This window comes from Pristiophorus japonicus, chromosome 1 (assembly GCF_044704955.1).
Source record: "Pristiophorus japonicus isolate sPriJap1 chromosome 1, sPriJap1.hap1, whole genome shotgun sequence".
Classification (NCBI taxonomy): Eukaryota; Metazoa; Chordata; class Chondrichthyes; family Pristiophoridae; genus Pristiophorus; species Pristiophorus japonicus.
The window spans coordinates 124983636-124997284 of record NC_091977.1 but is presented as its reverse complement, the minus strand read 5'-3'; the positions used below and the strand labels follow the sequence as shown (position 1 = coordinate 124997284).

General features: G+C 39.5%; 1 protein-coding gene across 3 annotated transcripts in view; it reads left to right on the top strand.

Annotated features, from left to right (window-relative positions):
- The window catches only part of mfsd3 (major facilitator superfamily domain containing 3), a 99679-nt gene that overhangs the window by 24709 nt on the left and 61321 nt on the right, over nt 1–13649 (top strand). For 2 of the 3 annotated variants that reach the window (XR_011593596.1, XM_070882865.1), the window contains exons 3-4: nt 2949–3096; nt 12775–12878. Coding sequence is in view for 2 of the 3 variants with exons in the window: in XM_070882865.1 (XP_070738966.1) it covers nt 2949–3096; nt 12775–12878 (252 nt within the window). In the remaining variant the exon portion in view is untranslated. The remainder of the gene's footprint in view (nt 1–2948; nt 3097–12774; nt 12879–13649) is intronic. The other variant, XM_070882874.1, reaches the window with a different exon arrangement.

Here is a 13649-nt window from a genome sequence, read left to right as displayed (position 1 = left end):
TGGCTCAGATTTTCTATTGCCAGCTGTCTTCTTAAACCCCTCTCCCTGCACCCGCCACCCTCAACCCTACCAACAAGGGCAAGGGGCTCCTGGTTTCTTTCACTAAGATAAAGACCATCTGTTCAGCTGCCTGTGCTACTTCCTCCCCCTACTCTTGTTCCCCAAACCAAACCAACTCTCCCAATCTCTCTCCTACTCTAGTCCCGACCCATTGTCTCCCTCTAATTTCTCATATGTCTCTCTCCATGCCATCTCCAAGCTCTTCTCATTCAATAAGAAAGCCTCCTGCTCTTTCAGCTAAACACCTGATCACTAACTTCGAGCTGAAGGGTGATGGAAAAAGTCTTAACTAATGGGCACGCCGCAAGTTGCAAATTCTGGGTGAATGTGTTTATACTTGCCTTGTGGTGTAAGTTCTGACTCCTGGGATGGTGGGGAATATGACAATCCAAAGCATTCTCCACTGTGCTTAAGTTGTTGTGACTGAATGATCTGAGTGCATCTTTTTCCTCCAAAACTCATAACCCCACTATTTATTTGCAGGCATGTGTGTGCTGAGCACATAGTTAAGGCTGAGACTGAGTATTTGTAGCCAGCATAACCTGGCTAGACGAAATATTTGCCTACTGGCAGTTTAACCATCTGGAGAGTCTGATTCACATTGATAGGTTGTGCTTCATGTAATGACATAGTAGATCCTGGGGCACTGTGTTAGCTCATGGGTGTTGAGGCCAGAACTGAACACAATGCAAATGGGTAGGCATCACTCCCCGTCACATTTAAGAGTGGGACTGTATTTCAGATCAACACTTGCTTTCTAATGCCACATTTTTCCCCAAAGTGTTGCAAATATGTCATTAAAAAGCTAAATCTAATAGGGGCAGTAAAGGCCAAAGCATGAAATAAGACATTCTCAAGCCTGAAGTTCACTGCAGGTCCACTAGGTGAAGCTATTATGACACAGAAAAATAAATCTGCCTTAGTATTGGTATTAATAAAGAATGTAATGTGTTTGATTTAAAGAGGTGTGACTGGCTAATCTGCTTCTGAGAGTAATGTGTAACAGTAAAGTACACAGAAACTGATTATAGTAAATCTTAGTTGAGTGAAATAATTTTCCATCATTAGACCATAATAAGAGTAAGGTACCAGAAGGGGATTACTGTATAGGGATTTATTTTTCTTTATGTCTGTCGCACAGTTAATGTACTGTATCATAGTACCACGTTACAAGTTCCAATTGCAGCTTCAATGCACCAATGGGGTTAGAATTTAGCAGTAATCCAAAAATCCACAATTACAACAGCACCAGACGGATTACTAAAAATAGTCTCCCAGCAGGTAATCTGTCTGGATTACTACATTTACAAAATTGCCAGCATTTAAGGAGTAGGTTTTTACTTTATCCTCAACATTCAGTTATGATCTATTCACCAAATAAATCTTAGTAACATATTTGCATTCACATATTTTGTACATGCCTTAAGGATGTTGTAGTGAAATGACTATTGTGATAGTTATAGTAATATTTTGTAAGTAACCTAGAGCTGAGTCAATGGAATACATATAAAACATTACTGATTTTAGTGATGTCATGATTTAGCAGTATTCATACACATATGATATTTTAATCTGCATCAAGTGGTTGTGAAAGTGAAGTTCGTGAATTTCAAGATTCTGAAAGAAACTAAGATAGTTCACTATGATGAAGCATTAAACCATTTAACTTGAATGTAAATGGGTTCAAGAAGCAATTCAATATCTTTCTTATGTTCTTATTTCTGGAAACAGGTGATTGATAGAGTTGTTGAGAAAGTGGTTAGGTGGGGTAGACCTATCAAAAAGGGATGATTTTAATGGCCCTCATTGCCTTTTACTCCATAAAAATTCTTACGTTTTTATGTCACAGTTGCAAGATTCAATTATATTACAAGCATTGCTGACCCCTACAATTACATCTTGATATAACAACACAAATATATGAACAAAATAGTTCTTACTAATGCGGTGCTAGAATTTAATGTCTCCCAATCAAGAAGGGATGAAGTGTCAAAGACTGTTTTTGATGGTGTTTGCATTTTGGAAGAGAGTATAATTAATGTTGAACTTAATTTTTGATGGTTTCATTTTATACTGACTTATTGTTACAAGTTTTATTACCATCTGATGCCATAAAAGAAAATACAATTGAAATGGAAAACATCACATAGGGCCAGGGGTGTTTTTCTAAGGCTGTGGTGAATTAGAGGGAACTTTATTTGTGGCTGCTTGATGCTGATGCTGGGTACCCAAAATGTGGCATTGTTCCATTCCTCAGCAAGGTGATCCTTCATCTTGATGTGCATAAAATTCACAAAAAATAACATAGAAAATGAAAGAAACTCTGCACTTGTTCTATGGAGATAATTGTAACAATTCACAGTTGTCTATGATCTATCAATTTATTTATCTTTTCTGTGTGAAGCTAAATTGTTCCCAGAATTTTTATTTAAGTATGCGAGGCAAATTTGAAGAGTTTAAATAAAAATCAAGAACTGTAATCCTGGTTGACTGCACAATATGGGTTGCAGAACTAGCTAGAAACCTATGAACAGTTGGGAAAGACAAATGTGAAAACTACAGACTGGTCATTCTAGCATCTGTTTTTTATAATCTAACTAGAAAAGAACACAAAGATTCTGATTGGATGAGGGCTTTAGATATCATCCCCGTCCCGATAGGTGCACAGTTTAAACTGCAAAGTCAAAAAAGATGACTCAAAAATTTCATTCGGAAATAATATGTGTCCACAATCTGAAAACAATAATGAATTCAAAGATCCTGGTTGTATCCAATATTTTAACATATTAGAATACTTTTCCTCAAGCCACAACACATTCTCATTTATTGTTGCCAAAGTACTGTGCTATTATTTTGATTTGTGCATCAATTTTGTTCTCTATTTTCAGGAGAACAGGGTGCTGTGAGCATGTTTCCAATGTTTTTACTGGAGCATAGTTTCTCTCCGGCAGAGCTGAGCTTCTGGAATGGGATAGTTGCGATGGGAGTTTCTATTTTTGGATCATGCCTTGGTGGCATATTAATACCTAAATATAAGTAAGTTCATAGAATTAATTATTTTATTTATTTGTAGACATAAGAAAAGAGAATATATCATCTTTATTCACATATTGTGTCACTTACCTTCAAACTAAATAATGTAAATTAAATATAAATTTATTTTTTTTATATTTTGAATTATTTACAAATCTAATAGAATTGGTGGATTATTGTAATATAGAGCATGTTATATCTCCATAAGATGCCTCACGAGTCTTCATCTCAATGTGAAAGCTCATGGGATCAAGAGGAAAACAGTAAGTTATTTGCTGTATGAAACAATGGCGATCAGTTGGAGTACTAATTGTGTTGCTGCAACTAATCTTAGGACCAATCCAATTCGCTGTAAATAATGTTTATAAGTAGTCTTGCTAAAGGTTTTAAAAAGATAATTTGTTGCATTTTTCTGTTTATGTGATAGCATGTGGGAAGAAGGTGTGTGGGAATAGTTAGTCACATTGGAACATTTTGACCATACTTTGCAATGTTGATGTTATGTATATTGGCCTGAATATCCAATCTGCAATAGCATTTAATTCATTAAAAAAAATCTACAGCAAATATATTACAAATGAGAGTGAATATGAATATTTAAAAACCTAGTCAAGAAAATAATCTAGGCAGAATAATTAATCAGACATTGAAAGTATCACAGTGTAAGATAGTTGGAGAGGCAAATAAAATGTTTAGGTGTATAGGTAGATCCATAGAGCACGAGTCTAATAAAAATGATTCACTGTAAAAAGGACCAGTGAGAGCTCATGAGGGGAATTGTGTTTCTTTCTTTCATTGAATACTTCCACTCAGTATTTTTATATTGTATTCAATTGTGGAGACTGTACTGATGCAAAAATAGAGACAGTTGAAAGGAGTCATTGAAGGAAATAAAGACCATTCCAAGATTTTAATAATTTGTGCCATAAATTACAGAAAATTGTATTTCTGTGCATTACTTTAGTAGTTGTCAGTACCTTAAAACAATTTATAAACTTACCAAATGTATTAAATCTTTAAATGGCCCTCCTGTGTATTGATATCATGACACCCCGTGTACTGTTCCTGCACTCATTTTCCTATCACAACAATATTAAATGATGGCATTGAAAGTTACAGGCTTGCTGGGTCTAATAACCTTTATCTGCTCCTAAAGAATATCGTATTCTGATGACAAGAGTGTCAGATGTCAAGTCCACACTTCCCTGATCTCTGCATTGAGTCAATTGCTGGATTGACATCAAATTTTATTCTAGCAGTTACAGTAGTTCTTTTATACTTTTGTACCCTGAAAAGTGTAAAACCTGCTGAGAGACCAGTAAACCGTACAGGAAATTTTTTTATTTTAGCTTGGCATTGAAATCGGAAGGAAGGACAGACTTGGCACTCCCTTGTAAACCTGTGGGACTTGTCAAGTATCATTGAGCGTCAAACTGATTATGGGAGTGTTGTAAAAGTGGGTCACAGATTGCTGAAAATGAGTCCTTTTTAGATCAATAGGTTGCACGGTACTACCATGCCTTGTTTTATTAGCTATCATCTCACTTGAAGACTTGAAAAATGCTGCACCTTCCTATATTATTCATGTTAGTGTTCCATACATTGCATCTCTTGTAAAGCTACATTTGACTTTTAACTTTATTAGCTGGAACATTTGATTGATGTAAAATAAATACTATATTGTCCAGCAACATTGGATTCAGATTTTTTTCCCTATGATCTAGTGTGACAAGTTGAAATGAAATTCCAGTCTATATAAAGCCTTTGATCCGATATAAGGCAGCCAAAATGTCCTCATCTGTATATTAAGTTCTGATGCAAAAATATAAATTGAAGAAAATGATTAATTATTCAGATAAAAGTATTAAATATTGCTAATTTTTTAATTTTGTCACTACAGTACAGTGATAGAACACAATGCAGAGGTTTTCAGACTAACATGTAGCATGGTGTACATGCATCTTTTATTCTTCGCTCTACTTCAGCTGGTTAATAAATGTATCTGAATTTTATGACAACAATGAAAAATGCAGACAGCTATCTGTAACTTGTAGTTTTTCTCTCTCTCACACTGTTCGTGTTCCTGGTGCTCTAAGAATGCTAATCATTAACAGCACATTAAGGTTAGCAGGTTTGAGATGAGAGGTTCTTTTATGCTGCCTACAAGCTAATAACTGTCACTGCTCTTCAGAAAATTGGATGACCAGGAAAAAGGTGTTGCTTTATCCTACAAGGAGCTGTCAAGTACTTTATAGGTTCTAAGGGTTTAGAAAATGAGGTTAAAATTTACATCTACTTGAGTGACACTTAGACGTAAACAACATACTGATAAAATAAAGCTGAAAATAGTTTGTACTAATGGACCGTGCGCTGTTGTTTTTAGTTTAAATTAGAGGCTTTTGTGTGTTGATCTATTGAATAAAATTCAGGAGGAGACGTTCATCTTGTTGATGCCATCAGTAGTTGAGATGTACAGAGCAGAAAGGTCCCAGGTTCTCTCTCTGTGGTCTTGCTGAATTAGCTGCTCTCAGCTAGGGCTGCAGTAGGTGCGTTACATTTGGCCTTTATACTTTGGGATAAGAAGGAGAAAACCATTTCAGGGCGTTGTTCTAATTCCTATCTAACAACCCCAGCTGGAATTGTGTGATCATCAGGTACTGATAGGATCGGGCTTGACACTGATGGCTCCAAACAGCCTGCTGATGATCACTGCTTATATTCCCATATGAAGAATGACTGCAAACCAGAGTATGACTGGTAACAGTGGAACCTGACTCTAGCAAGGAGATGACACCTTTAGCCGAACAGAGGGGAAGGGATAAAGTTGACATCATGAAGCCAATAATGTGCTGCTGTAAATCCATTGCGCATTGGTCATGAGTGATTTGCATCATGGAGCATCGGGCATGAGGGCAGTCATGCATCTGTTGCACATAGCTGGCATAATCTGCTGGGAGGCAACTGTGGTGCTGAGAGCTTGTACAGAAGACATGTGCCAGGCTCATTAAGGCCATAATATTAACATATATATATATATATATATACCTGATGGTTCCACAATGCAATTTAAGTGTGAAGGTGCCCCCTGATTTGAATATTTATGCTACTGGGTTCATACAAAAAAAAGCAGGAACTATCTGCCAAATCTCACAACCTGCAGTGTAGAATTGCATCATGTTGGTAACAGATGCCTTGTTTATCCAGACCAGAGAAGTTTATGAATTCCCTATGGAAAACAGCTAGCAACACAAAATAACCTTGCACTTTTACTGGCAGATTGAATTGCTTAATGTGCAAGGTGTTATTCATGTCACATATGTGACCAATGCCACTTTTCATGAAGAGAAAGAGGTCTCACTCTATGGATGTACACAATTTAGCGAGTCATGCTCTGTGAGCACATCATCAATAAACTGGCCCTCAAAGCAACTATCTGGATAGCACATTTATGCCTGTTATTTTGGTAGTTGTTTTGAGTGTCAATTTATTGATGTTGTGCTCACAGAATATGCCTCACTAAATCAAGTACAGGTACAACGTCTCAAATCTGGCAACCTCGGGACCGAGACCGTGCCAGTTTTCAGATTTTTCCGGATTTTGGACACCAGAGCGTTCAAAGAGCATACGTATGCTACCGAGACAGATAAAGTACTAATGGTGGCGCGGTTCAGGTCAGGTCGGGTCGGGCTGGGTCACGGGTCATTCGGTAAGGCTTGGCATGGCTCGGACCGATTGCAACCCATTTAAAACATAGTGGTGAAGCCGAAAACTAGATCGGCCCACCCGTCTTTTGGACAATAATTCCAGATTTTATTTTACTGAATATCAAATGGGATTTTCTCAAAAATGTCCGGTTTTCGGATAATTCCGATTTTCGGACAGCTGGATTTGAGATGTTGTACATGTCGGGCTAAATACATCACTGAATTATGCACAGAGAATACATTACATCAGTGACTATACTTTAAAAGTACTTCATTGGCCATCCTGAGGTCCTGAAAGGTACTTTGTAAATGCAAGTCTTATTATCTCTTACTTTTCGGCAATTGTATATAAATTGGTCCCATTCCAAAATCTTTTTCATGTGTTCACGCTTTCAATATTGTGCACTTACTTAAATGGGTGCTGCTGAGATTTGCTGGCCTGGCTTTTAACCAGTTTACTCTTAATTGATTGTTTAGCATCGCATTTGAAATGCTGAGGTGAAAAATTTATGGAAAGGCCGTCAGTGGGCGGACCCTTCATCCACTCCGTGATGCATCCTGACTATCTCGCAATTCTCGGCACCATTCTCAGTGCGACTGGGGTGCACACCTCACGGGGAGGAGAGGAAACTCACTGCAGCACTTTACTGTAACTTAAGTGGATCGGCTGTGCCAACTGAAAACTTTTTAAAAGATTGAAAGTAGCCGCAATTCAAATTTGCTGCTTTCCCAATGCCATTTGATTGCTGTTCCTTCGAAAGAAACATTGGCCACAATTCTGTCAGGATTAGATCCTGACCTGCCAGCATTCCTGCTTCAGGTGTAAGAAATATTGGTGCAAGGGAGACAGAATTGGATGGATTTCCAGTGGTGGCATTGTCCCAGCAACTTGCTCCACCTGTTGCTCACCCTTTATGTAAATACTTCCTTACACCTGTCCTAAATCTGCCCTTCACAACTCCTGGTCTGTGCTCTCTTATCTTATGATGACGAGATTCAACACTGCCTCCAGTGCGCCAGTGCAGCCTTCGACCACCTGAGGAAAAGAGTGTTTGAAGACCAGACCCTCAAAACTGCCACCAAGCTCATAGTCTACAGGGCTGTAGTAATACCCGTGCCCCTGTATGGCTCAGAGACATGGACCATATACAGTAGACACCTCAAGTTTCTGGAGAAATACCACCAATGATGTCTCCGCAAGATTCTACAAATCCCCAGGGAGGACAGACGCACCAACCTTAGCGTCCTCGACCAGGCCAACATCTCTAGCGTTGAAGCACTGACCACACTTGATCAGCTCCGCTGGCAGGCCAAATTGTTTGCATACCAGACACGAGACTCCCAAAGCAAGAGCTCTACTCGGAACTCAAAGGGCAGAGGAAACGTTACAAGGACACCCTCAAAGCCTCCCTGATAAAGTGCAACATCCCCACCGAAACCTGGGAGTCCCTGGCGAAAGACCGCCCTAAGTGGAGGAAATGCATCCGGGAGGGCGCTGAACACCTTGAGTCTCATCGCCGAGAGCGTGCAGAAATCAAACGCAGGCAGCGGAAAGAGCATGCGGCAAACCTGTCCCACCCACCCCTTTCCTCAATGACTATCTGTCCCACCTGTGACAGGGACTGTGGTTCTCGTATTGGACTGTTCAGCCACCTAAGGACTTATTGTAAGAGAGGACTGCCTATGATGATGATGCTCTGGTATATCTGAAAATATTGTTCCAGGTTTGCTTTCTCTGTCTCATTAACCATCTGATATTTCTCTGAGGTATTCTCTCAGACTTTTCTTTTTGAGGCTGTCATTCAAAGCATTGACCATTCCTTAGTTTTTAAGCCAGACTTCTCTCACTGTCCTCATTGTGTAAACAGTATTATACTCGAGGAAATACCAGTAGAAGTTAAAATTCAAATGTTATAATTGGTGCAACATCTCAGTGACAAAGTGACATCACAAAGCAGCTTCAACAGGATTTCTCGAACAACTAAAATACTCTCCACCTAAGGGATGCTGTCAGGTGCAGGGAAATTGCAGGCAGAATGGACTGATAATTTTTAGAAATCTTCAACTCACACAGGTGTTGAAACAAACACTAAGGGGCCGAAATTGAGCCCCGCCCCAAATGGCGCACTCACCGTTTTCCATGGGACGGAGATCCGACAGAAATTCAGGTCTTAGAATATGTTTTTCCAGCGAGGCAGTGTTCCGGGTGGGTGCAAGGTGGAAGTGGCCTTCGGTCAGATCGGCCGCCCCTCTCAGTCATCAGCGCGGCTGCGAACTCTGCATGGGACTTAGTTAGGTCCACTGGGCCACCACTGGCCGAACCCGTGGCACCATTGTCGGGCCAACCTGGCAGTCAGCCGACAAATAAAATAAAATGGCGTCTGCGGCAGTGCGCCCTCCCCTTTAAGGGTGGACAGGCCGCCCAGGCTTCCCACCGGGGAAAGCTGTCGGGGGCACCGACCGGCGGCCGATCCACTCCTGTGAGGCAATTTGCCGCACAGAGCGGAAAGGAGGTCGCCGCTGTCGGTCGGGGGGGTGGGGTCCGTGCGTGCCCGACGGGGTGGGAGCACAGGTGGCGCGGTTACGATTACCGCTGCAAAACCCAGGCAAGGCAATTTAAAAAATGGTCCTTGCTCCGCACCGACTAGGTGGAGAGTCATTACCGACCTGTAGTCGCCTCTTTGAGGCGGTCACGGCTCTTAAAGAAAAGGACAATTTCAGCCCCTAAGGGTATAAAGTTTTAATGTTGGCACGAAGCAACTTCAACTTCACTCCCTCACAGAGCATGTATAGTGTAACCTAAGGACTGAACTCTATTATTACCATTATACTACTGAAATTAATGTTTACATTTTTTTTTTAAACACTTGTGTTATTGCTGTCTTCTCTCCTTCAATCTTTGTTCTTTTCCTCCTATTTATATATTAACTTTTGTGCTTTTTTCCTACCAAATACTGTATAACTTATTCTGCCTCCTTTAATAAAAGCACTACCTTTAAGTCATTGACACCTACCTCCTGGCTTCTACATTAAAGGTGGGAATCAGATTCTAATAACTGGCTTTAAAGACATGGTGAGGATTAACATGGTTGCATAACGAGGACAATCTTTTGATGTAATTTTCTCACATCAAACTGAGATTCACTACCATTGGACAGTTATTGCATCACGGACCCAGTTAAATAATCACATCCAGACATCCACTTGTCTGTGATGGAGTAAGTATTGTTTTGTAATTAAATTCTGTAAGTATTATGGATAAGATAAAGATAACAACTTGCATCTATATAGTGCCTTTCAGATCCTTGGGATACAGCCAGTGAATTATTTTGAAATGACCAGATAATCTCTTTTAATGATGTTGATTGAGGGAGGAATGTTGACTAGGACACCGGGAGAACTCTCCTTGCTCTTCTTCAAATAATGCCATGGGATCTTTTATGCCTACCTGAGAGAGCAGAGGGGGTGTCGATTTGATGTCTCATCCAAAAGACAGCACCTCTCACAGTACAACACTTCTTCAGTATTCCTCCATCACCATTCCTGGGTATGTCCTGTCCCACTGGCAGGACAGATCCAACAGAGGTGGGGACACAGTGATGTACAGTTGAGTGGTTGTAGCTCTGGGTGTTCTCAACATTGACTCTGGACCCCATGAAGTCTCATGGCTTTAGGTTAGGCAAGGAAACCTCCAGCTGATGAATCAATACTGCTTCATGTTGAACATCCCTTGGAGAAAACATTGAGGGCCTTGCTGCCCTCAATATACTCTGGGACTTCAATGTCCATCATCATGAGTGGCTCGATAGTACCATTACTGACCGAATCCTGAAGGACAGACTGGGCTTGCAACAAATGGTGAAAGAACTAACATGAGGGAATAACTTACTTGGCCTCGTCTTCCCCAATCTACCTGTGGCAGATGCACATGTTCCTGATGGTATTGGTAGGAATGACCACCGCACATTCTTTGTGGAGACCAAGTCCTGTCATCACAGTGAAGACATCCTCCATCTTGTCAAGTGGGATTGATTAAAAACAGATGCAGCTCAAAAATGGACATCCATGAGGCACTGTGGGCCATCAGCAGCTGCAGAATTGTATTCTGCCACAATCTGTAATCTCCTGGCCCATCATATCCCTCACTCCTCCATCACCATCAAGCCAGGTAACCAACACTATTTCAATTAGGAGTGTAGAAGGGCATACGGCAGCAGCACCAGGCATACCTGAAAATAAGGTGCCAACCTGGTAAAGCTACGACATAGGATTGACTGCATGCATGCTAAACAGCAGAAACAGAGAGCTAAGATCAGATCAAAGCTTGCAGTCATGCCAGTCACAAATGGTAATGGACAATTAAGCAACTAATGGAGGAGGAGGCTCCATGTGCACCCCTGGATGAACGTGGATGATCCTCCTCGGCTTCCTCCTCCTAAGGACCCCACAATCACAGTCCTCTTGATCGGCACCCCAACCTCCAACTTAAACATCCACTCCACAACAAGGATGGGCAATAAATGTTGACTTTGCCAGAGATGGCCATATCCTGAGAATAATTTTTTTTTTTAAGTAATTTATATTTGAAAAGTAACTAAACAAATGGTAGGGGTGTAGAAAGAAAACATGTGAGTCTCCTTATTTCACAGAAATATGCATTTAGTTACTTGCTGAGATGGCCTCCTGTTTTACCTTAAGTAGTTTAATCATGCATTACACTGAAAATTTTGGGTTACAGTTTCTTAAGCTACTTAACTGAAGTACGTCCATTCACCTTAGTTTAACTCTTTTAATAGATAGAGTTTCTTGCTCTTTCTTAATTTCATTAAGTGTCATGCTTCTAAAAGCAAATTTGGACAAGGCTCCAGCACAATTTGATATACTTCACCAATTAACTATTGACCTCCCTTTACACAGAATTCCTCTTGTGTAACAAAATATTTCAGTTCTTTATTTTGCACCCCCAAACATGAGCCGGTCTTTGCATTCTGCCTACAGGCTTGTATACTTCCCATAGTGCTTTTCCTGTTTAGAGCTATCAGAATTTATATAAGACGATGCTTCTGAGGCAGCAAGTGGTGATTTGTAAACAGTAAATAAAACATTTGCTGGCTATTAATTACTAGCTGCTTGTACTCCCTATCTTGTTGAGGGACTGATTACTAAGAGACACATCCCAGAGGATGTACTATGCTTTAAGCTCTTCCAAGGAATCAATTAGCTGGAGTAATGCTGGGATGGCTTATGTTTCACCTCAACTTGTGGCTAGTTTCCAAGCAAGTTAAATAATGTTTTTTTGTTCTCTATAAAACACGAAAACTATCAACAGGAAGTTCTGGGGAGAAAATAAAAATGCTTTTAATTTCCATTTACTGGAAGATTCATATTTCTTCCAAATCCTAAAGTTGAGCAAAATGTGGATAAATCCCATGTTTAGTTAATACTATCCCTGACCTCAATGGGTCCGTGCAGAGGAAGCAAGTATAACCGATGCTGCTGCACTTTTGGATGCTTTAGCTAATCACATTTTCAAGATCTTTGCTAAGCCTGCTAAAAAATAAAATCCCCAACTAGCTATAAGTTATTGTCAGATTATTTCACATGTTGATGGGTGCCAAAGAAACAGCCTAAATCTTTTTTTCGTCTATCCAGAAAGACTGGTAAATTAAAATGTATCTCTTTTTCAACTCATACAATTATGGATTTAACTTATACAAGATCAATAAAATCACACTGTAATAATGTAAACTCATCAGAAATGTTAATAACACCACTTTATAAAAGATTTTGTTACGCAATTATTTGCTATCCCATTTCGAAACATATGAAAACTTAATTCACTATAAACCTCAACACAATTCAGCTTATATATGTTTGGGTTCTTTGTACAGAATCGATTGCATGAAATAACATTTTTATCCTTCAAACAGCAAGATCAAAGTAGATTTACTTGAATTTAATTTGTTTTCACTTACAGTGCATTTTCAATTCTTATGATCCTGTTCTTGATACGCATTGGAAATTTGAGTTTTCAGACGTTACTTCTCCTTCTGTTTCAAAGTGAATCAGTGATAATGAAAGGTATGTTGACTAAATTTAGTATTGAATGGATTGATTTAATTTGAAGCACATTATTAGTAACAACTTGAATGTTTAGATATGTTATTTATATGTGTGCAAATTGGCTGCCGCATGTCCTACATTACAACAGTGACTACACGTCAAAAGTACTTCATTTCTGTAAGGCGCTTTGGGATGTCCTGCGGTAGTGAAAGGCACTATATAAATGTAAGTTCTTTTATTTTATGGGTGGGAGGGAGCTGCATTTCGTAACTAGTTAATCTGGCTTATGTGTGCCAGTTCTTTAATATGAATGTTTTCCCCCACTCAACAGTGTATGATCGGGATGATTAAAGGTAAAAATAGATTCATAATGGAAATCAGAAATGTATTATAATAATAATTTCATTGATGTAGTGTTTATCAGAACACCATCTCAAAGCACATGACAAAATTAAATATTTCTTGAAGTTATGTAGGCAAATGTAGCAGACAATTTGCACCAGCAACATCCCATAAACAGCAATGCGATAAATAACAAGTTTTTTTTTGAGTGGTTCTAGTTGAGTAATAAATATAACAAATTTCACTCATCATCTAAAAGAGACACAATCATAGTCCACGCATTGCATCTGCATTTGAAACAGTATGCAAAATAAGGGTAGATTTTACAAATTCATGTTCCCCGTACTGAGCTTCAAGCACTGGGAGCAGATATTAGCTATTTGGCTATGAAAGACAATGGCCCCTGCTACATTTTCTGCCCTGGTTGGAGGGTAAATCCTGTGGAGT